Raw genomic sequence first — 25,000 nt, forward strand, 5'->3', positions numbered from 1 at the left:
TGATTGTTTATCCCACCCCACATTATTTCTATATAGGGCGGGGGCTTGTGCTAGAGCCCATGATTTACTATAGGACTCCGCTAGTTCTCTCGGAACAAGTGGTGAAAAGGAAGGCGCAATAACCTCCTCCCCAACCGGACAGTCGCGCACAAAGTCAGGTGGCCAATCTTGTTCGGCCAACAGGACATCATATGATTTTACCACATGGTCCCAAAAGATGGCGTGTATAATGCGGTCAATGTCCCCTTCTAATCGTAGAGTCACAAGATATACTTGATCAGGATCAGAGACTCGCATATCCGCCGTCTCGACTTGTATGAAATCATCAGTTGCTTTCGCCTCCAGATGCTCTAGAAGACTCCGGCGAAATATTGTGACCTCTGCCGCGCTGTCTAACAGCGCTAACGCCCATGTCTTGTTCGTCAAGAGAACTCTCTTCTTGAGCGGCATGTCTAACTGAGACTGCTGCCACTTTCTTCTTTTTAAACTGCTGTTTTTGTTGCAGCGGTTTCTCTTCTTGTTTAATAGAAACCTCCGCTGAGCGTTGTGAATCCTGTCTCGGTTTCACGTACTCCGTCCTCCGCTCTGACCGCCCACCTCTCTCACTTCTTTTCTCCGAGGAGTCCTGAAAGGAATGAGATTGGCGCGTATCAGTATATTGATATCTATCAGGCGTCTTCAAAGTATCCCTATTCCTGAGATTATACTTATTTTGTGGGGTCTCCGGTTGCGGAGACTGCCCACCATCTTTCTTAGGTGTTTGCTGTTTCTTATCCCAGCGCTTTTTCGCACCCTCAGGTTGCTGTTGCTTAGAATTATCCTTATTATTTTTACCCTGCAATTGTGGTTTCTGCGGTCGAGCCCCTAGGCTATCACGACCAATACTAGAATATGTTTCAGCTATTATTCTTGGAAGCTCCCGCTCCTGATTAATCTGCGGAACGTCCCGAAGACGCATTCGCACTGCTAGTGCTACAGCCTCCCCCTTGAGATTACTCAAAATAATAGAAGAAACCGCGTCAAAATTTCCCATCAATTGCATGCCTAAATCCAAGGCAGGGGCAGCCCCATATTCATCCTGAATTTGTTTAAGCACCTCCGGCAAATTAGCCAAAGTCGGTGTACCGTGTGCTGTAGTATAGAGAGCGGCAAACACCGTGCCCCAAGTATTACAAAGATCCACCGTAGGAACCATCCCATACGGCAAACACATCGTCAAAATTCTATGCTTATCCTGAGGTCCCGTATGGGGAAATACTGCTTCCAGCGTATTAATTTTTTGCGCCAGCCAAAATGGAGTCTCCTCACGTTTAGCCGGTACCTTGCCCATTACAGAGTGTACAGTGGCCGGATTTATTCCCGCCACCACCGCATGTGGATGAGCTGGAGCAGCACGCGCTGCATTAGTATTTAATGTCTGCATCACAAACTGAACTAATCGTCTGTACATTTCAGTTAATTCCACATATAAACGACGCACTTCAGCCACTGCCACATTTGCCACTCCAGGATATGGTGTATATGTAGCCAATAAAGGCCAGGTCAGACCATCATTACTCAACGGACCTAACCGTACTGGTGTTACTGAATGTGGGAGGGCGCCATCAAGCCAATTATGGTGTTCTTGATAAGATAAAGGTATTTCTAAATAAGCGTAAGCCCTGTATTGTCCAGGGGCATTCGCAACTGTGTATTCGTGAAAAGTATTTGTACCCCCATCAGCTGCTGGAAATACCACCCAAGAATAAAAAAGTTCTGTTCTATAGGCTGCATGGGCGTCCACCACCAAAGTGACCGGACCCCCCTGGACCATCAGTCCATGTGCTATTAGATGACCCGTGAGCGGAAATCGCATATTAAGCGGTATATTTACTACGGCTGGATTCGCCATTAGTATAACAATAATAGCTCTAGGACAGAGAAGGCACACCAATAACGGGGTATTTCCTTTCAAAGTTCAAGCTTGAACAACCAACCACAAAGTATTAGGATGTACCCAACCTGTGGTGGCGGAAACCCTCAGCCCCACGGACGTCTCCGTATACGGAACCGAGGAGTCAAAATATATACGAGACCGAGAGAGTCAGTCGGACCCAAACATTAGAGCCAGACCAAACGTTGGCGGCGCCATGTCGCGTGGGCTCTCATTATCCTAAATGAGACTACTGGATTTCTAGGCAGCAGGATCGATAACGGTGTGGGGGACTGAGTCTGACCCACGTGTAAGGAACTCTGCCACCCTAAATCCGGTTGTTGCTCCGGCTAACTAGCAGTGCCTCATTTCTCCCACGGGGAAGAAATGATTTTGCAGCCGAGCGCATGACATCTTTGGAACTTCTCAGGGAAGTCGTGGTCACTCAGATCCAAACCAACTCTCTCATTCACAATATGGTCTCATATACAAATGACAAAGACAGTGTAAGTTTTATATAATGTCTTAATAAAACGACTGTATTTTAGATATTAAGGCGTGAGCCGCAATGACCAGAACAATACAACATAGTAGGATTGATATAGTAACCAGGAGAGTAAAACATAGAAATAAAGCTATCATAATTCCTAACCGTTTCTACTCTCCCTCTGCTTGTTCTATTTAGAGCACAGCATGTTAAGCTTCTAGCTTGCCTTTCTGTATCACTAGGGAGACGGACACACTCATACCTGAGCAAAGGCCTGTGATCTGGTTCAGCATCTGCAACGAGGCAGTCAGCGTCTAGTTGTGGTTCCCTGGTCGGAATCTCCCTCTTGCATGTTTTGGGACAAGGAAGTGATTTTATAGCTAACATGTCATCGTGATCACAAAATGTTCCTGCGCAGGACTCCTACCACGTCTATCAGCAATGTACCAGACTGTATCCTTGACTAAAGCACAGAGTGAATATGTTATGAAGAACTCCAGTGCTGAAGTAGGCAAAACAGTGTGATATGAATAAAAAACAACACCGTAGAACTGGCTATTCTGTAAAATAACAGTACGAAGCCTAATAGAAAGCATTTAGAGTAAAGTGCACAGAGGCTCTAAGCTGTTAGCAAATGAATAAAATATATTTAGGGCAAAGTGTACAGAGGCCTAAGGCCTAAAGCTAATGCGCAAAATATACGTAAAACTGACCACACTACAATACCAAGTCCAGGTATCCCCTTTTAGTGAGGGGTAGGCAGTGTCTAGAAGCCATGCTCTCAAGAGGTAGCTGTGGATGAGCAGCCAAGGCTTATCTAGGAGACATGCATAGCTCATGTAATACCACTGTAGTCACACAGCACTTACACACATTAAAGTAAACACTCAGTTGTACAAAAAGAAAGGTACATTATTTTTGGAACACAATATCACAAATTACTAGAAGGGCAATCCTCCAATAGGAGGTAAGTAATGCACTAAGTATATACACTAGCAATCAGAAATAGGCATAGAAAAGGTGAGAAAACCGTGCTAATAGCAATAACCAACAGTGACCCTAGGGGAGCACAAACCATATACTAAAAAAATGGAATGCGAACATGGGAGTCCATCCTAGGTAAGTAGAATGTGCAGAGGGGAGCTGGGAATGCTAGAAAACTACAGAAGTAAGTAACACAGTATCCCCCCAGCAACCAGGAATGCAGGAGTAAATCACTGGATTTGCCCCAAACCACCCAAATGTCTGGACCCAGGGGCAGATCGTGAAAGCCTGGCCAGGGTGCAGCACGTTACTGCTGCTAAGGCTCTGTCGTCTGTGATGGCTGAGGGTGCTTTGGTGGATCTATGGAGAGAAGGGTACGTCCCACATTGATCGTTGGCTGGGTACGAGGGACGTGGAGCTTTGGACACAGTCGGTGGATCACATGGTGTGCACCTTCTCGGACCACTCGCCGGTCAAGTTAGTGCTGGTGGTGCCCTGTGGGCCTGAGCACACATATATGTGGCGGTTGCCGCATGGGGCGCTTTGGGATGGTGTATTCCGTGATGAGGTCCGCGAGGCCATCGTTCATTATTTTGCTGAGAACTGTGGGTCTGTGAGCTCCGCTGGCACAGTATGGGAGGCTTTTAAGGTGGTCATTCGTGGAGTATGCCTCTCGAAACAACATGGCGTATTAAAGATGTTACGCCGGGAACTGGCTGACCTAGAGGAGCGGATAGCGGATTTGGAGCGGCTCCTGGTGGTAGACTGGTCAGGCGTAACGCTTGCGGCTCTGGGGTGCGCTGTGTCTTTGTATGAGGAGGCCTCTCTCCGGAAGATTTGCTTTTTGGGGAGGTTTGCCCGGGCGAGGCGAAATGGAGAGAGGGAGAGGGCCAGACGTACGCTGGCGAACAAGCTGCGTAAGCCTGGGCCACTAATTATATTACTGAAATAGACAGTGCGGAGGGTTGACCGTGTGGTGGGGACGGATGGAGTCATACAGGTTTTCACTAAATTCTTCGCAGATTTGTATGCAGAGCCTTCCGGGTTGGATGCAGCGGCGGCTCATGCTTACTTCTCAGGGATCGCTCTACTTTGGTTTGACGATGCACACAGGTCTTTCGACGCCCCCTTTTCAGTTGAGGAGTTCAAAGCTGCGATTCGTAGTCTGCCTGGAGATAGGTCTCCGGGTTGGATGGCTTGACTTCTGCGTTTTATAAGGAGTACTCAAAAATCCTTGCTCCACACCTCTTGGAGGTATACGCAGAGTCTATGGAGACTGGGGTTCTTCCCACTTCCCTCCGTGAGGCCTCGATTGTTCCGATACTCAAACCTGGTAAGGATCCACATTGCTATGACTCGTATCGTCCGCTCTCTATGATTAATATAGACAATAAAGCCCTGGCCAAGATGATAGTGGCGTGGCTACAGCCGAGGCTTCCGAAGTTAGTGCTACCGGACCAGTCTGGGTTTGTGCCTGGCAGATCCAGGTCTCATAATTTGCATACGTATTTTGCGGTCGTAGGCTCAATTGAGACTTAGGTGTTTGGCTGAGTCGAGACGGGGAGACCCTTTGGTTGACCAATTACGGTAAGGCTGTTTCGTGGTTGGAGGATAAGGTTGAGGCGTGGCACTCGCTGCCACTTTCGCTTATAGACGCATTGCTATTGCTAAAATGGTTGTGCTGCTAAAAGTTCTGTACCTGTTTGTGAATCCTCCTCTTATTCTTCCTGTGAGATTTGTGCGGCGTCTTCGCTCTGCTTTGATACGACTGGTTTGGGCGGGCAGCCTAGAATTTCCTGGGAGAAGCTGATGTTACCATTTGAGTTACCACTGTGCTCAGGCTCATTTTGCATATTATTGGATGCACCCAGTTCGATATTTACCACAGCTTGCGCCTGAAAGTGATGCGGTGTGGCCGGACGGTTTGCCCCATGTTCTCGGGAATCCCTCCCGGCGCAGGGCACGCAGTGTAGACACCGTGACGTGTACTGCTCGCGCTTGGACCACCCTAATGCACCGCGTGGGAGCGCCATTTGCTCCCTTGATGTTGGTGCTTGCTATTGCAGACGATAGGATGTTCAGGGATGTGAGGTCGCGCGACTTCCTTCGTTACTCGAATCTAACTGAATTAGGCGATTGGTTTGTGGATGGCCGGCTGATCTCCCCAGAGGATGCACTGTGGAATGGACGTGCTACTGCGCTGGATTGGTTGTATGTTTTGCACGTTTGTGTGATGCTGCGTGCACGCTTCCCTGGCCTCCCTGAGGCTCCATTGGTGTGCCAGGCTCTGAAGGTGCTGTGTCGCGCTCAGTCGCCGCGTAAGCTTATTACCAAGCTGTATAATGGTTTGCTGGATCAGCAGAGTGGAACCGGAATGGCTGCCAGAGCTCGCTGGGAGGCAGATGTTGGTGAGACCATATCGGAGGATGTGTGGTGGAAATGCTGTGCGCATATGAGAGTTCTGTCACCTAATTATAGGTTGCGTCTTATTCATTTCAAATTCCTGCATTGTTTATATTATGCCCTGCTCAGTTTATGTGCTATGGACCTGCACGCGGATGCGTGCTGTGAACGGTGCTGCGCCCCTGATGCTGACTTTCAACATCTCGCATGGAATTGTGCCTGAGTTCATGCTTTTTGGATGGAGGTAATACATATGATTGGGGAGATGACTGGCCTGGAACAGTCCTTTTCCCCTAAACTAGTGCTGCTTGGCTATGTTGATGAGGTGCAGCTGACGCATAGGCGATTGGTGGGACTGCTGCTTTTATTGGCTAAGCGCAGGGTTGCGATGTGCTGAGGCCGTGGCCGGACCCCTCACAGATCCGATTGGCTGCGCGATGCCTCATTCTGCCAAGAGCAATTGATGATTTTCTGGCAGATAGTCCAGAGGGGTCCCGGCCGAGGGATATATGGGCTCCATTGCGCTTCTTCTTGGAGTCCTTACAGTGAGGCTGTGAATGTGTCCTTTGTTCGACCACGCTTATAGGGGTTCTGATTGCCATTGCTTCTCTCAGGCGTTATGGCTGCTATGGAAAGCTGGTTAGTCGCTCTGCTCTCCTGTGTCCCCTCTCTGCCCGTCCTTTTTCCTTTATCACTTTGTTGGTTCTGCGTTTGCTCTTTAGCCCTACGAACGACTAGTCTAACTGCTTTTGTCCCTGGATTTTAGCTTCGTAAAGTGTATACTGATATGGCTGGAGCTCATCTGAATGTGCTCGATGGAAATGGAGCTGAACACTAGCTGAGATTATTACTGGTGACTTTGAGTTATTGTAAGGAAGTGCCTCCTTGGCATGGTTAGCCCCTAACTTTTTGCCTTTGCTGATGCTAAGTTATGATTTGAAATGTGCTGGGACCCTGCTAACCAGGCCCCAGCACCAGTGTTCTTTCCCTAAACCGTACCTTTGTCTCCACAATTGGCACAACCCTGGCACTCAGGTAAGTCCCTTGTAACTGGTACCCCTGGTACCAAGGGCCCTGATGCCAGGCAAGGTCCCTAAGGGCTGCAGCATGTCTTATGCCACCTTGGGGCACCCCTCACTCAGCACATGCACACTGCCTCACAGCTTGTGTGTGCTGGTGGGGAGAAAAGGACAAAGTCGACATGGCACTCCCCTCAGAGTGCCATGCCAACCTCACACTGCCTGTGGCATAGGTAAGTCACCCCTCTAGCAGGCCTTACAGCCCTAAGGGTGGGTGCACTATACCACAGGTGAGGGCATATGTGCATGAGCACTATGCCCCTACAGTGTCTAAGCAAAACCTTAGACATTGTAAGTGCAGGGTAGCCATAAAGAGTATATGGTCTGGGAGTTTGTCAGACACGAACTCCACAGTTCCATGATGGCTACACTGAAAACTGGGAAGCTTGGTATCGAACTTCTCAGCACAATAAATGCACACTGATGCCAGTGTGCAATTTATTGTAACATACACCCAGAGGGCATCTTAGAGATGCCCCCTAAATACCTACCCGACTTCTAGTGTAGGCTGACCAGTTACTGCCAGCCTGCCACACACCAGACATGTTGCTGGCCACATGGGGAAGAGTGCCTTTGTCACTCTGGGGCCAGGAACAAAGCCTGTACTGGATGGAGGTGCTTCTCACCACCCCCTGCAGGAACTGTAACACCTGGCGGTGAGCCTCAAAGTCTAACCCCTTTTGTTACAGCGCCCCAGGGCATCCCAGCTAGTGAAGGTGCCTGCCCCTCCCGCCACTGCCCCCACTTTTGGTGGCAAGGCTGGAGGAGATAATGAGAAAAACAAGGAGGAGTCACCCACCAGTCAGGACAGCCCCTAAGGTGTCCTGAGCTGAGGTGACCCCTGCCTTGAGAAATCCTCCATCTTGAGTTTGGAGGATTCCCCCAATAGGATTAGGGATGTGCCCCCCTCCCCACAGGGAGGAGGCACAAAGAGGGTGTAGCCACCCTCCAGGACAGTAGCCATTGGCTACTGCCCTCCCAGACCTAAACACACCCCTAAATTCAGTATTTAGGGGCTCCTCAGATCCCAGGAAATCAGATTCCTGCAACCTGAAGAAAGAAGATGGACTGCTGACCTACAAGCCTGCAGAGAAGGAGGAAGACGACAACTGCTTTGGCCCCAGCCCTGCCGGCCTGTCTCCAACTTCAAAAACCTGCTCCAGCGACGCATCCGACACGGACCAGCGACCTCTGAAGCCTCAGAGGACTGCCCTGGACTAAAGGACCAAGAAACTCCAGTGAACAGCGGCCCTGTTCAGAACCAGCTACTTCTTTGCAACAAAGAAGCAACTTCCAAAGACTGCACATTTCCTGCCAGAAGCGTGAGACTTCACACTCTGTTCTCTGGATCTCGAGCCGGGGGCATGGGGTGCAAATACCTCAGGGAGGACTCCCCGGCGACTGAAAGCCTGTGAGTAACCAGAGGCGACCCCCCTGAACCCCCACAGCGACGCCTGCAGAGAGAATCCAGAGGCTCCCCCTGACCGCGACCTCCTGTAACAAGGGCCCCGACGCCTGGCACCAACACTGCACCCGCAGCCTCCAGGACATGGGACCTGAAGGAACCGAACTTCGACGCAGGAGTGACCCCCAGGTGACCCTCTGCCTTGCCCAGGTGGTGGCTGTCCTGAGAAGCCCCCCCGTGCCTGCCTGTCTGCACAGCTAAAGTGACCCCCGGGTCCCTCCATTGTTTCCTACCTGAAACCCGACGCCTTTTTTGCACACTGCACCCGGCCGCCCCTGTGCCACTGAGGGTGTGTTTTGTGTGCATACATTGTGTCCTCCCCCCTCCCCCCCAGTGCTCTACAAAACCCCCCTGGACTGCCCCCGAGGAGGCAGGTACTTACCTGCTGGCCTTACCTGCTGGCAGACTGGAACCGGAGCACCCCTGTTCTCCATAGGCGCCTATGTGTTTTGGGCACCTCTTTGACCTCTGCACCTGACCGGCCCTGAGCTGCTGGTGTGGTAACTTTGGGGTTGCCTTGAACGCGCCCCCCCCCCCCCCGGTGAGCTGCCTATGCCCCATAACTGAGACTTGTAAGTGTTTTACTTACCTCCTAATCTAACCTTTACTTATCTCCCCCAGGAACTGTTGATTTCTGCACTGTACAAGCTTATTGCCATTTTTACAAAGAGTGTACATGATATTGTTTTCATTCAAAGTTCCTAAAGTTTCTAAGTGAAGTACCTTACATTTAAAGTGTTAATATAAACCTTGAACCTGTGGTTCTTAAAATAAACTAAGAAAATATATTTTTCATTATAAAAACCTGTTGGCCTGGAGTAAGTCTTTGAGTGTGTGTTCCTCATTCATTGCCTGTGTTTGTACAATAAATGCTTAACACTACCGTCTGATAAGCCTACTGCTCGACCACACTCCCACAAAAAAGAGCATTAGAATTATCTACTTTTGCCACTATCTTACCTCAAAGGGGAACCCTTGGACACTGTGCACACTATTTTACAATAGTATATACAGAGCCAACTTCCTACAGTTATGTACTGGGTCCTGGTACGCTGCTGGGGACTGTATCCTGCATTACATTTGTTTCTATGTTCTGTGGGATTGTTTTTGTTGTATGTTCATGTACCAATATTTTTTAAAAAAAATAACACCCAAAAGGAGGAAAAAAGAAAAAGAAGACGTCCAGACAAGACTGTAAGAAAATCAGAGGTGGATTTGTGAAGAAAGAAGACCATTGGAGAGAGGCAGCCAAGTCCAAGAGACACAGTGGAGTGTAAGAGTAGTAGGAGCTACTACCCACCCAGCTGTACTTGCAGGAGTTGGTTGATGGTGATGAAGAACAGGTCAGATCTAATTCTTGATGAACCTCCTATAGTACCCAGTGAGCCCTAAGAGGACTCTCACCTGGGTCTGTGTAGTAGGGGGAGTCCAATCCAAAATAGTTTGGTTCTTCCCGTGAATTGTTGAATCTGCCTCCACCTACCAGGTGGCCCAGATATACAACCTTCCCCTGCCCTATCTGCCACTTAGAGGCCTTGATAGTGAGGCCTGCTTTTTGCAGAGCTTCCAAAACATTCCAGAGGTGGACCAGGTGGAACTAAAGACAGCTATGTCATTGAGATAGGCTGCACTATAGGTTTGGAGGACTGTATTCACCAGCCTCTGAAAAGTGGCAGGTGCATTTTTCAAACCAAAGGGCATAACAGTAAATTGATAATACCCTTCAATGGTTGAAAATGCAGCTTTTGGTTTTGCATCCTCTGACAATTTGATCTGCCAATATCCTGCAGTCAAGTTAAAGGTGCTTAGATACTTGGCAGATGGCATTTTATCTATGAGCTCATCTACCCTAGGAATAGGGTGAGCATCAGTCTTTGTGACTGTGTTGAGCCCTCTGTACTCAACACAGAATCTCTTCTCCCTTTTCCCATTTTGTGAGGTGAGGTTTTGGTACCAGCACCATTGGGCTAGCCCAGGGTCTTTCAGAGTGCTCAATCACTCCTAGGTCTAGCATCTTTTGCACTTCGGCTTTGATGCAGTCCCTAACATGATCAGGTTGCCTGTAAATTTTACTTTTACCAGGGAAACTCTCCCCTGTGTCCTCTGGAGGAGCTCTGGGCACCACCCCTGGGGTGGTGATGGACAGTGGAGTGGTCACTCCCCTCTCCATTGTCCAGTTTCGCGCTAGAGCAGGGACTGGGTGTCCCTGAACCAGTATGGACTGGTTTATGCACGGAGGGCACCAAATGTGCCCTTCAAAGCAAACTAGTGGCTTTGGGAGTCTGGTTTGCTTTGAAGGGCACATTTGGTGCCCTCCATGCATAAACCAGTACATGCGTAAAATGGCGTCCCCACACTCACTAAGTCCAGGAAAATGGGTCTGGAGTTTGTGGGGGCACCTCTGCTAGTGTAGGGGTACCCTCACACACGGGTACCTGCACCCTGCCCTCTGGGCTGAGAGAGCCTACCATAAGGGTGACTTACAGTGACCTGGTGCAGTGTCCTGTAGTGAAAACGGGTGCATGCACCCGTTTCACGCAGACTACAATGGCAGGCCCGCAGAACCCATTGCACGGGCTCCCTATGGGTGGCAGGTTAACTTCTCCAGCCAGTAGGGATCCCCTGGCGCCCAGTGCCCTGGGTACCTAGGTACCATATACTAGGGACTTACATGGGGGGAACCAGTATGCCAATTGTGGGGAGAAAAGGGACAATTTACAGGAGAGAGCAAAACTACTGGGGTCCAGGTTAGCAGGATCCCAGTAGACAGTCAAACAGACTGACAGCAGGCAGAAAATGCAGGTAACCGTGCCAAGAAAGAGAGTACTTTCATACAATATCTGTTTGAGCGATGATTGTCTTCAGAGAGAATAGTCACCAAATCATGCTTAAAGTAGCTTAAAAATGGCCAGACGCCCATGAGGAGAGAGCTTCAGCTTTTGAAGGGTTATTGTCTAGAAGGCAGCTGCCCTTACCTGAGGTCCCAATCCTGTGTTTGTGGTGGCAGAGTTGCTGATGCTGCTCCCCGGTGAATGACAGTGGAGTGGGGCGTGCAGTATTGGTTTGAGCTCAGACTGGGTTGCACAACACGGCTGGCTCATATTGGAGTGGTGACCTCGCTCCATGTGAAGAGTGTTGCTGTGTGATAGAAGGTAGAAATAGGTGTGTTGAATGGACGTGGTGAAGTTTTAGCCAAGTTGTTGACCCCATGTTTGCAGTGTTGGGTACAGCCTGGCTTCTGAGGACACTGGGCAATTGTAATGTTGCATGAAATAGGAGTCTGCCCCATGCTGCCCTTGAAGCTACCCATGCTCCCAGCCTCTGGTGTTCAGAATGCTGGGTGAAATTTTAAATATGAGACAGACTAGGCACACAGTATTTTTTTTTTTGTCTAAAGCAATAAATTAAGATGTTCCTGGGCACCCGAGAGGGAGTAGGGCAAAACGGGAACATGATTGTGGAAGACCTGACTGGTCCAGAGTAGGCACCAGCACGCAAATGTGTCAAAAAAGCAAAAGGCAGCATGAGTTTTTAGCTTGTGCAGCCAGAATTAAACTCTGTTTTTACTTCCTTTAAAATCCTAGGGAATCTCTTTTTGGGAATTTGGACCCCTTTTGAAATTGAAATCCAGATGTCTCCTCCTCAGATCTCTTGTCATGTCATCTGTTCTTTTTTCTGCAGTTTGTATTACGAGGATACCCAAATATGTTGCCATCGTTATCATTATAGTCTTTCTGCGGGAAAGCGCGTTTGGTTGTTGGAGGAGGTGCCGCTTGTTTGACAAAGGGCAGGAGCCCTTTAAATTTCACCTAGTGCTCCCGCGACCTGCGCCCGTCAGCGCCTGACAGAGGCTGGGCTGCCCCCCCCCCCCCCCCCCCCCCCCCCCCCACCCCCTCCACGTCCCACTCCCGAAGGCCTGTAAGGAGAGGATTTTTTCCTGCTGCTGAGCCGGTTGTGTGAGCAGAGGATCCAGCTGACTTTTTGCGAGGTAAGGGCAGGATCCAGCCCCCCTCGCTTACTGGTCCTTGTTCTTTGGGGCGGGGGGCCCTTTAAGACACTCTCTGCGCACGGTCCCCGGGGGTTCGCTTTTTGGACTCTGTTGACTTGCAGCGAGGTAGGGGCAGGAATTAGGCCCCCCCTTGCCTACTGGTACTTGCTGTCTGGGGCGGGGACAGCCCCACTAAGACTTCTCTGCAGTGGCTATTGGTGTCAGGGCCGGGCTATTCCCCTTCCTTCTTGCTCTTAGGGGTTCCTCTGTTTGCTTGCCATCTGCAGCAGGGGTTGTGGAGTGTATACACCACTGTATGGTGTGGGGTTCCTAACAGTACCAAGAAGGCCTCTTCTGTTTCCTTATAGTTTGGGTTTTACCTCAAGGCCCTTAAATTTCAGTAAGAAAGATGGGTCGTCAGAGGGGGTTGGGGGGCGAAGAGAAGCCTGGATCAAACAAAACCCTAGACGGCTTCTTACAAAAGGCCGTCGGGGCTTTAGAGAAAGAAATAGAGCTGGTAGAGCGCCGTTTGGCAGTCCCACCCTTCCCAGCTATCTCTGTAGCCCATGATGACCTCTCTATACAGTCCACCTCGCACTTAGGATCTCTACCTATAGTGTCCCCCCCTTCCCCTGTAGGTACTTCCCTGCAGTCCCAGGGTGAAGTGCCAAATGTCCCTCCAAAGAATGAGCTCCCCACTACCATTGCTCCCAATACCAATCCCAAGGGCAAAAGGAAACGTAGGGAGCCTGCCATTTTAAATAAACGTACCAGGATTCTGAGTTCCCTCCATCCCACTCAGCTCCCCAATAAGGTCTCTGATCTATCCTCCTCCCCTCTTACCAGCGACCAACAGTCAAATGAGTCCTTTAGTGTTCTCATAAGAGAAGAGATCTCGAAGTTGCTTCTTCCAATTGTAACCCACCTTCAAGCAATAGAGGAGAAACTTGAAGTCTTTATTAAGACCCAGAAGCCTGTCCCCTCCACTACTATTGACACCCAACCTTCCTCACACCATTTTTTCTCTACTCACGAGCAGGTTAGCATTAATAGACGACCTGCCCCAACGAGCAAGAGCCTTCCTTTTATGAACCAACCAGTTTTGATAGAGTATCAAATACCCCAACTATTTCCCTGCCGATGGCTCCAGCCCATCCCCTAGAAAGGATACCTCTTCCGTTAAACCCAGTTCCTAGCACTGGTACCTTTACTTCCACTTGTGACCATGTTCTTTCGGGCCCCTGGCAAAGGCCCCAGACCACTGGCCCAGCTGTAATACGAGCATTGCAACTCCACCCGGAGTCCTGCCCATATGTTTTGGTTATTTCCAATGTGCCTGTACTTAAAACCAAATCTCCAGAATCTTTCACTGAGCTTAAAAACAAGGTTATCCATTGGTTACATCTTCATGCGGGGTTCGCATTTTCCATGACATCCTCGATCCTAATGGTGAGAAGGGTTGGGTGGGTGGGTTCCCTAGAAAAAATCGGTACAGGGGATTGCATTGTCATCAATTTTGATTCCCCTGCTCTTGTATGGCAGCTCATGCTAAATGCAGATAGACCGTATCCTGAAATTGGTATGGTCTCTCTGTGTAGACTTCAAGCATTCTACCCATCAGCACGGCCACCCATGAATAGGCAACCATTACTGATTCAGAAAGTTCCCCGTGACATTGAGACACGCCTCAGCCCTGCTCTTGGTCTTAGACATCCATCACTGTCTCTCTCGGAGATAGACTGACTATGCGATGGCCTGTGGGAAGAGGATTCCAACACCTTAGTTTCTGAGCATACTAATTATACTGTCTCTAATGTTCCTATTTTAGCAATTTCTTTGCCTTTGACGAACCCTGATAATCGGGGAACTCCTGATAATACTCTTTATTTAGCCAATAAGGAGGGGGCTCCCCATCCCTCAATCACCTCTAGGGATCCAGGGCTCTATTGCTCAGATACCCCATTAGATATGATTTTAGCGGGCCCTGCACCCTGTGAAGTGTATACTACACAAGTCAATACAGATACAGGCAACTATTTTCCTCCAAAGGAAGCTAGAAACTCCAAATCCAGTGATTGTGCCAAAGTTCTTAGTTGGAATATAGCAGGGCTGGAAAGCAAAATGCAAAATTTGGAATGGGGTCAATTTATTGACGACCATTTATTATGTCTATTTCAAGAAACTTGGGCGACGGGCCCCAAATACAGATTAGGTTTCAGAAACTATTGGGTTCCAGCTCGAAAGTCATCCTCTGGGAGATCTTCAGGAGGGCTACTTATATGGTTAAGTAGTTCTCTCAGAAGCAAAGCTGTAGTGATAGGCATGGGCTGCCCCGATTTACAGGCCCTATTGCTAACGATTCCTGAGGAGAAATCCTTACTAATAATTAATGTCTATAACAGGAGTGTGGGTTCCACCGACGCTCTATTTTTATTGGATAGCCTACGTAAAAACAATATTGCCCATTTTACTCTGATTGGAGGGGATTTTAACGTTCCATTTGAGCCCAACCCCCTGGTTCAAGAAATATATCAGAAAGAGGACGCCTATTGGGGGATCCCACAGCTGGTCTCCAACAAACGGCCGAGATTGGGCAAAACAGCCCGTTTAGTGGCTGATATTACAATATCCTATGGCCTTCGAGCCTGTAATGGTCGCTCCTGCTCCGATGCTAATTTGCACCCCACCTTCAAATGAGGAAGGACTAGAAGCCAGATTGATTATATATTCCTTGACATTAGACTGTGGGGCCATATGGTTGATATTAGAGTTAAAGAGCATGAAGAGAGTGACCATGACCCATTGATTCTTATCGACTAGAGGCTTATTTCCTTTACTTGAGATACCCCATTCTAAGCCTTATGCCCATCAGCTAGTTTTATCAAACAATAGACGGAATTTAAAATGGGAGTTTGTTACTACATCCCCGAGCATCTTCCATTAATCTACAATCTGCTAGCTAACCAAATGGAGTGCATGCTGCATTACAATGAAGATGATGAGGGAGACAGGCTTTTAGTAGCTCATAGTAAACTGTTTGATTCCCTAAAACACCTCTTCACAAAAGAGATCTTCAGCAATACTAAGAAAAAGTACCGGGCACGGTGGTTCAACAATTTATGTAGGGAAGCACAGCTCACTCTTCTGAAAGTTCTAAAAACAGGCCAAGTTGACTCTATAAGAATAGCTAGAAAAGATTATAAGAACGAATGTAGCAAGGCTCGTAGAAGCTGGGAAGAGGCTAGATGGGTAGCTATCTTGGAAACCGCAAAATCAAAAGATACCTCCAGGTTTTGGAAATTAATTGCAGAAAACTGTGGAGACTCTGTCTCTACCTGGCACATCAATTCTTCCTGCAGCCTGGGTTGAGCATTTTGGCCAATTATACGCAGGTTCTCCCAAGGTGTCTCTTAGGTCCCTCGATGCCCCAATATCCCAAGTCGCTACCCAGATCTCATTCACTTTAGCTGAAACTAGCTCCGCTATTGATTCACTAAATTGGGGAAAGGCCCCCGGTCCAGATAAGATTCCGGGCGATTTATACAAGACAAGAACTGATATATGGGCTCCTTATCTCAATCGAATCTGCAACGCAATCGCAGCTGGAGCCCCCATTCCTCTCTCATGGAAAGGGGCCGAGATAGTTCCTATCTTTAAAAAAGGTTGCCCTAACATTCCAGCTAATTATCGTCCGATCAGTCTCCTGGATAATTTTCAAAAAATCTACGCCAAACATATTTTGTGCCACCTTGATGAATGGATCATGGAATCCAATGCCCTATCTAATCTACAAGCTGGGTTTAGACCTGCAGTGAGCACTAATGACCAAGTCTTAAGATTTCTGGCAATTAAGTGGAAGAATGTGGACTTGGGGGGGGGGGGAAATCTGTTTGTGGTCTTTATAGACCTAAGAGCTGCATTTGATCTGATCCCCAGGAACATGCTATGGTCAACACTCTCCAACATGGGGTTCCTGCTGGTCTCTTGAGTCTTATCACCAGGCTTCACGATATCACCTACGCCCGAATCAGATGTGGCAAGGAGGGTGAGCTGACAGATCCTGTGGCCATCAACAGAGGAGTCCGGCAGGGGTGCGTTCTGGCCCCTACCCTGTTTTTGCTTTATATCAATAACTGCATCCGTTATTTGGAGAATTGTACAAACGACTCGCCCAAATTGGCAGGGGAAAAAATCCCATGTTTATTATACGTGGATGATACAATCTTGCTAGCCAAATCCCCTGTGGGGATTCAAAATTTGGTTAACCAATTTTGTGCTTACTGTAGGGATTTTGGGCTTGATGTCAATGCAAAAAAACCGAAATTTATGATATATAGCTCTTCAAGGAAACAACCTCGTGTTAAAATTGAAATGAATTCAATACCACTGGAGAAAGTGGAAGAGTTTGACTATTTGGGATTTAGATTATCAACCACTGGAAAATGGGAGGCAGCAATTGGTAAAGGGGCACTTATTTTAAGTCAAAGAGGTGGGGCCCTAGTTCGTAGGTGCAGAAAGGTCCTGAGTTCCCCTCTGATTATAATTGCTGAGATCTATAATGTCCAAATCCGTGCGGCGGCCTTATATGGAGCTGAACTCTGGGGACTACACAGAAGACTGGATATTCTACAACCAAAAGAAAACAACTTCCTTAGACAGGTTTCCCGGTTAGGGGCAGGTACCCCAATGATTCCTCTCCGGCTCGACTTAGGGTTAAACAGTATTACAACCATAGCGGCCTTGAGACCGCTCTCTTATTGGATTCGCCTTTGGACAACTCCCGAACTAGAACCATATAGGGTGGCGGTGAGGGAACTTATAGCTATTCCACAGGGCCCGATTAGAATTCAATGGCTGCAGGAGATGAAATCCGCTTGGGCTAATATAGGTCTTTCCCATTACTGGGAACACCCGGAACTGATTCCCAATAACGCATGACATCTCGTTAAAAGAAGATACTGGGAAAAAGTCAACGAAGATATACTGCGCCACAATGGGCTGGGTAGGTTAACATCAGAATTTCTCCAAATTAAACACAAACCTTGGCCCGAGATTTGTATGCACCTCCCTATGCCATCCTATGCTCGTGCCCTTTATCTACAGCTTAGATATGGTTCCCTGCCCATTAATATCTATACGGCTCACTGGCCATCCAGCGTCCCTTCGACTGATAGATGCATATCTTGTCCTCTTCATAAAGAAACAATCGAGCATATTCTGTTTTTCTGTCCCTCATACAAGAACCCTAGAGGAAAGTGGATTATCCCCCTCTGTAAAAATCTATTATTGTCGGATAGAGTCAATGCCACCAGAATATGCAAATATGAAACATCCACACTGGTTGCCTCCTCAGTTTCTAAATTTCTATCGGAGGCTTGGCGTATTCGTCACAGGCTCATTTCTGTAGAGAGGCCCCAAGAGCTTTAGGCTGAGCCTTTGTCCGTTCACAGAGGAAGATTCCAATCTGATTTTTATTTCTGCGTTCCTTCTTTTATCGCTTAATATATGATATGTATCCTGTCATTTTCCTGATTTTATTAATTTATATGTGACATCTTTTTTTTAATTTAGCAAGAATTCTTGACCTTTTTTAGGAGTAAATTGAGACCGCATAAGCAAATTTTTTATTTTAGTTGAAAGGATTTTATTGAAATATTTTATACGTTAGCTGATTATCAGACTTTTTAGTATCTTGAATGATTGTTATTATGAATTATGATGAGTTATTGTGATTCCAATGGATTTATACAACCATGTAAAACTGTTTTTCTTTCAAATTTAATGGTCCAAATCTTTTGGACCGAATGTATTTAAATAAAAAATAGTCTTTCTACAACTACTCTTGCAGGTCTTAGGCCATTTGAGTTTTCTTCCCCATTGTCAACCCACCTGAATCCTACCACTATAAACCCTTGAATCGTCCCTTGCAGAATACCCATTTATTGATTGTTTACTATGCTAGTAGTGGAAAACTGGATCTGTAATGGAAACCTTGTTTGCTGCTTCTCTGTTATGTAGCCTCTTTATTGCAAATATGTGACCCAAAGGACTTTTACTGTATTTAAATATTAAAAAGGCAAGTGGCTTTCTCAAGCTTGTGCATTCATCTTTCATTATATTTTAACCTATCATTTCACAGTAGGCTTTCCTTAACCTCTAATATTCAGCGTAAAACACTAAAAGAACAGCAGCTTAAATACATAAGAGACTTGGAGACACAAGATCAGCCATCTGAGGAGAAGCCAGAGCTCCACTTATTTCCTGGTGAGAATGCTACCATCACTCCACTTCCTGGGGTGGCCAGAGTTGTGCATTCGAAGGCATATTGTACTGTTCACTGGCAAGAGGCTGGAAAGTGCAAACCTAGCATTAAAGACTCTCATGTGCTTCCCCCTGCCCAGATCTTGGGGATACAAAGTGGGCAGGGGACAGCAAGAATTCAGTTGAAGTATCCCCAGTGTGTGACCGAAAGCAAGGAGAGTGGGGAGGCTGAGAGCACTTTGGGACTAAATTCCATGTCAGCAGATGATATAACTCAAAATGTCGACGTGGATATGTGTGAACATAGCCTAATAGAAGATGATGTAACACACCAGGAAATATCTACCCCTGTTCATATTCACCAGGATATAGAAGCACCTCCCAGGTCTCCAAACCTCACAGATCCTCCTACATCAGGCAGCAAAAGTCCTGTTTGTAGCCCTTCATTTGCAGAGAGTTCTAACAGTGCGGTTCCTGACCAAGAAGAGCTTTCTTTGCTAGACCCCTTTCCTCGGTACATGAAGTCCTGTCACCACTTGATAATCCCAGTAAAATGTTTTTGCACAGACAGTCCTACCACCCTGGATGGGGACATCCCTGCCACCACAAGTGCCTCTCCTCTGGATCCCCCTCCATCAATTACAGATACCATTACTTTTCCTTGTTTTTCCCCAGCAGGTTCTGGGGTACCTTCCCCCTCTGGTGTTATGTCCAAATGTGAAACCCAAGCAGATAGCTGCCTAGAGTCCCAGTTTGATATTTGCACTAAGAATTTGTCTGACACACCTTTGGACTATTCTCCTGACAAGCAGCAGGCCACCTCGTTTCCATCTCAGGAATCACTTGTTACCAAAACTCCTCGAGAAGAAGCAAATAAATTTCGTGAGGAAGGTTGGAATCTTCACACCTCTGAGAACCTGACGCTGGCGGAAGTCTACCTCATGTTAGGGAAGCCGGGCAAACTACAGCTGGAGTATGATTGGACAGTTGTTGCTGATTCTGACTTGGCAGAATCTGGGGACTCTGAGATGGAGGCTATTTCTGTTCCCCGGCCCACCTCATCATTCAGACAAGGACTTCTCAACTGTCTCTTGCGTCTTATTGCCACGGAGGTCAGCCCTAAGCTGGTAAGACAGTTATGTTAAATTATTTTTGTACCAAGGATGATCTCTGTTGGTTTGAGGTTCAAGCACATGATTAAGGATGATATGCCATAATTTAATTTTCCATACTTGCATGAGTTTACTTTTTGATCTGAGCTAATACATTGCTTGTGCAACAGCTTGTGCAGGTAAATCTGTAATTAGTAAGTTTTGAATATGCACTTCAAAGGAACAGATTTGAATACACACGTTTATCACTTAATAGCATCCTTTTCCATGTGTTGAATGTAATCCTGATTGTGTCCAACAAATTGAGCCGAGTGTTTACATTTATCTGTTCTTAGCTAGTTGAGTTCTCTACTGTGTCTCAGTGATGTTCCTGAGATGTTAGAGGTTTGTTCCAAGCCACTTCCTGCCTGTTAACCTAATATAACCATAACCAAGACAAAGCAGTGAGTTTTCCAAATAGTCTTTGATTTCCTCTGCATAATGAGGCTCAAGATACACAACAGGTTCACAGAAGTTAAATACACACACAAGTCCTTTAAATGCCCTCTATATTTTATTGTTCTGTCTGATGAAAAGATCATACCCATCTGCATTCCCAGATCCACTACTTTGGTGGTCTGAGAATCAGTCCTCCGGATGGTAGCTACTGAGTTAGACTCCAAATATGGATCAATGTAAATCCCTTATTTACGAAATATGCATTTTTTTCTTGATGTGCATAAAGTATTCATCATCTAGCATCTAACAAGGTTAGTCACAATTTCTGATACTGTTCACCTCTCACCAGGATTTGGAACCATTCCAGAAGTATTTATTTTTTTGCTGACTCCTTCACTAATGGTATGACTCTCTCTACACTTTTCACTTTTTTACCATCAAAGCACAGATGTCCTTACAAGAAGTCAAGATGACATTCAGGGCAGTCAAGACATTGTAGCTGATGGTCTCGCTCTCTGTGATGTTGACACAGAGGAAGACGTTCTCTCCCTTGCTCTGCCTGTTCAACTCTCCATTTTCACAGATCATTCATCAACCCTGATAGACACTCCTCCTGTCTGCTTGTCCCTCCTTAAGATGCTATAACCTTTAATGAGTTATTTTGACAGAGGGTGACTAAGTTGAACAGCTTCTTGCTAACTCTACCAACAACAACCACTGTGATTTCTTTTTTTTTTTTTAAATCCACAGAAGAACTTCTAGGCCTCTCCTACCTTAGTCCCGGGAATGAAAAAATTCCTAGCTGTCGTTACAGAATGTTTCAGTTCTTTTAAGGACGTGGCGGCAAGAATTATGCTGCACTTTCTTCACCTTTATTTTTACAGCAGTCAGTTTAAACAAGAACAATAAACTTAATTTCCCATAAACCAACGGTAAAGAAGGAAACCTCACTCCAACCAATCAGGAGTCAGGGTCCCTCTTCATAGTTACCTGTCGATTTTCTTGCTTGCTCTTTCTTTCTGTAACAGAAGCCAGTACCCATTCCATCATTACTGTTTAGCTGATTCTGCTCCTATAGGAAAAAGCTCTGAGCTCAGAAGGATTCAGTCAGTAGAAAACAAGACTTGAAGTGCAGAAACACCATGTATCCAATAAACATTAATTGGCAAAATACATACACAATAATTATCCATACAAAATCATTAAACACATACATTTAACATGTGAAAGCATTTACTCTTATGATAAAATATAGTGAAATGCTGGGTGAGCTAATCCTCGCCTCTGTATCGTTAATAGAATTGAAACTTTCTGTTAGGACAGCTAGGACATTTTCCATTATTATGTCAGGACTACAGACAAGGATTGTGCTTGTTTAAAGCTTGTTCACTTGCAGCAGCAGAAAGCTGGACACTATTCAGAACTCCTGAAAAGTTTGAAGGACCCAGAGGTTCAAAGTGACTATTCCCTAGTTGTGAATAAACCTGCCACCCTGTTCATTGGGAACTGGGGATTCCTGAACTGGTAAAAAACCAGATTATGGAAGGAGGGCATCAAATGTGCCCTTAAAAGAACTCTGGTGATGCTCAGAGGTCACCCTACCTCAGACCTTAGACACCTAATACACAGGCTGAGGTAGTCACACCTGTCCATTGCAGGAAATCCTTTGTTCTTCCTCTGCAGCCTGAGTCTGGCTCATCAGTAGGAGGGCAGAACAGTGTCGCAACTTCGTGGGAGCTATCATTTTTCAAACCAAGTACTTTAAAAAAATAAAGTATTTATTACTTTCCCTCATGTATTGCCTGACGCAAAATAACAGAGTTGTGCCATTTTTCTGTGAAACCGCTTGGTGGGAGCTGTCATTTTGGGGGTCATTGATAAAACCTCCATCTATGAGATATTATGGACATATCTATGCCACTAACTCTCCACCATATCGACTCTTGGTGGGAGCTGTCATCTACTCAAGAATCATTGATACACTGGGCATTATTGCAATCCTGTGTTCTTCTTACTATGACTAATTGAGTACATAACATCATTGTGCTGGTTACAGACTGTAACAATCCACTGTCTATGTCCCCATATTATGCACATTCTTTTGATTGTGATTGGACATGTTTGACCCATATTTTGAGCTTGTTCTGACAGTTTTAATTTATTTATATACAACTGTTATGTATGACATGCCATCTACGTTTATACTTAGTTAATTATACCAGCTTGGACAACTGATGCTCACCGTTATCCCGATGGGGCCCATCCTTTAATACAAGGAGGGTAAGGATTTATCCTCTGAATTGAGAGGAGTTTTTTCGATATATATTTCACCGTGTGATACACTGCACATTAGGGATTGTCACCTGATTGAGCTCACTGTGCACATGATTTTATGTGCATTATGAGTCTGTACTCTTTTCTCTTTTTTGGTTCCTGTGGTGTGAATAGATCCTCTATTGGGTTATAACATGTGGATTAGGTACGTTTTTGGTCCTGACGAATCGCACCGATCTTAAATGACATTTTTTGTGAGAAACATGTTGACCTTTATAATAGAAGTATAGTAATTTCTGTACTCAAGCTTTCCACATTCCCCCACTTCAGGGACTGTGATTTTTTTTGTCTTTGAGGGTGGACTAGACATTACTTCTAATCCTTACCCATATTCTGTTTTTAATCATGACAGGGGTCGGGGTTGATTAAATATGATGTTTTCAGACCTCTAGCCGTTTTTATCCTCACACATTCATATACCAATCCCACATTCTAGCATTCAGCAACCAGCATTTTTACACTCAAAAGATCTTCGGCAAAGAGTCCCCACGAGGGGCCAGTCAGGCATTGCAGTGCCGACCTGACGAGGAGCAAAAGCCCGATGATGAAGCATGTCACCAATTGGTGAGTGAGGGCTTGTGTTCTAAAAAGAGCAGACTCATAGGCTCTATTGTTCACTGTATGCATCTGTACAGAATCTATTGGATGGAACTGTGTACTTTTGTTTTTTTTTGGTGTAAAACGTTTACCAGCAACCAAATAGAGAACACAGTCACTGGGGTCCTGATTAGCAGGAGCCCAGTGAATTACAGTCTAAACATACTGACATCAGGCAAAAAGTGGGGGTAACTATGCTAGAAAGATGGCACTTTCCTACAAACTACCCCCCAACCGCCATTTTCTTTGCAGATTCAAAAGGTGTGGGTAATGGACCACGGGTTTTTGGCCACCAGAGTTCTAACCACACCAAATAGTGTGCCTCAAAGACCAAATCAGTCTTTTCAGCATTCATTTATAAGCAGTTATCCTTCATGAAGGTGCTAATGCCATTCATACAGAATTTGAACTTACCTGCTACCAACAGCTGATCATCAGATACAGAGGCAATGATTTGGGTATGATCTGCATAGGATATACCTAAAAGCCGAACACGTGCATCAGTTCAGAGATGGGGCGACGTACAGGTTGAACAAAGTGGGGCTTAGGGAGGATTCCTGTGGAACCCCACAAGGGAGCTGGAAAGCCTCTGCTCTGAAATTAGCGCAGCTGACCATTTGAATCCTGCCTGTCAGGAAGTAACCCAGGAGGTCCAGAGTAGTGTCACTCAGCCCCACTTGATGTAATCTTTGGACCAAGCAGAAAGGTGAGATCATGTCTGATGCTGTTTTAGATCATGTCTGAGGCTGTTGTTATATTCAGCACTACCAAGATAGCAGCACCTTCTTGATCTTCGTGGCAACAGATGGAGTCTTTAGCGGCAACCAGCCCAGACTCAGTGCTGTGATTACTTTGGAACCTGTTCTGAGAGGGATCCAAGAGGTCATGAACAGTGATAAACTCTGCCAGTTCCTGGTTGATATATTTTTCAAACATTTTTGCCAGCGGGGACAGAAGAGAGATCAGGCAAAGGTTCTTGAGTTCATTAGGGTCCCCTTTAGGTTTGTGTTGGATTGGAATAACCACTGTCTCCTTGCTACCTGAGGGATACACTCCTGTTATAAGTATCTTATTGAAAAATGTTACCAGGAAGATTACGATTGGGTCCGGGGCGAGTTGTGAAACTCTGGGATGCCAGGGTCATCAGGTGAACCTGATTTGAAGTTGATGAGCAAAGTTTTCACTTGCAAGGGAGAGATGGGAGGGAAAGAAGACATAACTGCGGAGGAGTGCCGAACAGCAGGGTTATCCACACTAAACGATGGGGGGAGCCTATCCTCCTGGATGTTGAAATCCGATTAGATCTTCAAAATCTTATCTTCAAAGTGGACTTCAACATTTTTGCAGAAACTTTGTGAACTTTCCTTAGACTGCTGGACCGGAAGAATAGAGAACTCTCTAACCACCTTAAAAGGTTTATCTGATAGAGACTTCTAGTTGCAGATTCCTTACCTTAGAATTTCTCCAGTCGTCAGACTGGATCCAGAGATTTTTTCTTTGAGCAGTTCTCCCTGTGTGCCGTTAGGTGGCATTGGTCGACTCTACGGGCGTCGTTGGTGCAGCGGTCGCTGTGATGACGTTGCGGTCGTATATAGGTGCCCTCCCGGCGTGCTGATGTCTGTTCTTTTCTTTCCGCGCCAGCCTACGCGCAGACCCGGAGAAAAGCTACCCCAGGCATTTTTTGACTAACAACCATTCTTCTTCATCCTAGTCATCTGGACATTCGAAGAAGTCGAAGAAGGCAAAACGTTCTTCAACTTCGCCCCGTTGCTCGCACGATGTATCGCAGGAAGAGCATCGGTGCTGTAGGCATCTGTCCTCTGAGCCTCAGTCTGGGTCCGCTCCGCGCCTCCCCAATTTTCCGGTAGCCGGGGCTACCCCTGCCAAACTTAAGGAGTTCGATGAGGCCATGTACCTCATATTTGGGCATCCCGACCCAC

General features: G+C 46.5%; 1 protein-coding gene across 2 annotated transcripts in view; it reads left to right on the forward strand.

Moving 5' to 3' along the window:
- CRAMP1 (cramped chromatin regulator homolog 1) overlaps positions 1-25,000 on the forward strand; it is a 982,369-nt gene that overhangs the window by 359,183 nt on the left and 598,186 nt on the right. For both annotated transcript variants that reach the window (XM_069210635.1, XM_069210634.1), the window contains exon 10: positions 18,486-19,706. In XM_069210635.1, coding sequence (XP_069066736.1) covers positions 18,486-19,706 — 1,221 coding nt within the window. The remainder of the gene's footprint in view (positions 1-18,485; positions 19,707-25,000) is intronic.

This window comes from Pleurodeles waltl, chromosome 10 (genome assembly GCF_031143425.1).
Source record: "Pleurodeles waltl isolate 20211129_DDA chromosome 10, aPleWal1.hap1.20221129, whole genome shotgun sequence".
In the NCBI taxonomy this organism is placed as follows: Eukaryota; Metazoa; Chordata; class Amphibia; order Caudata; family Salamandridae; genus Pleurodeles; species Pleurodeles waltl.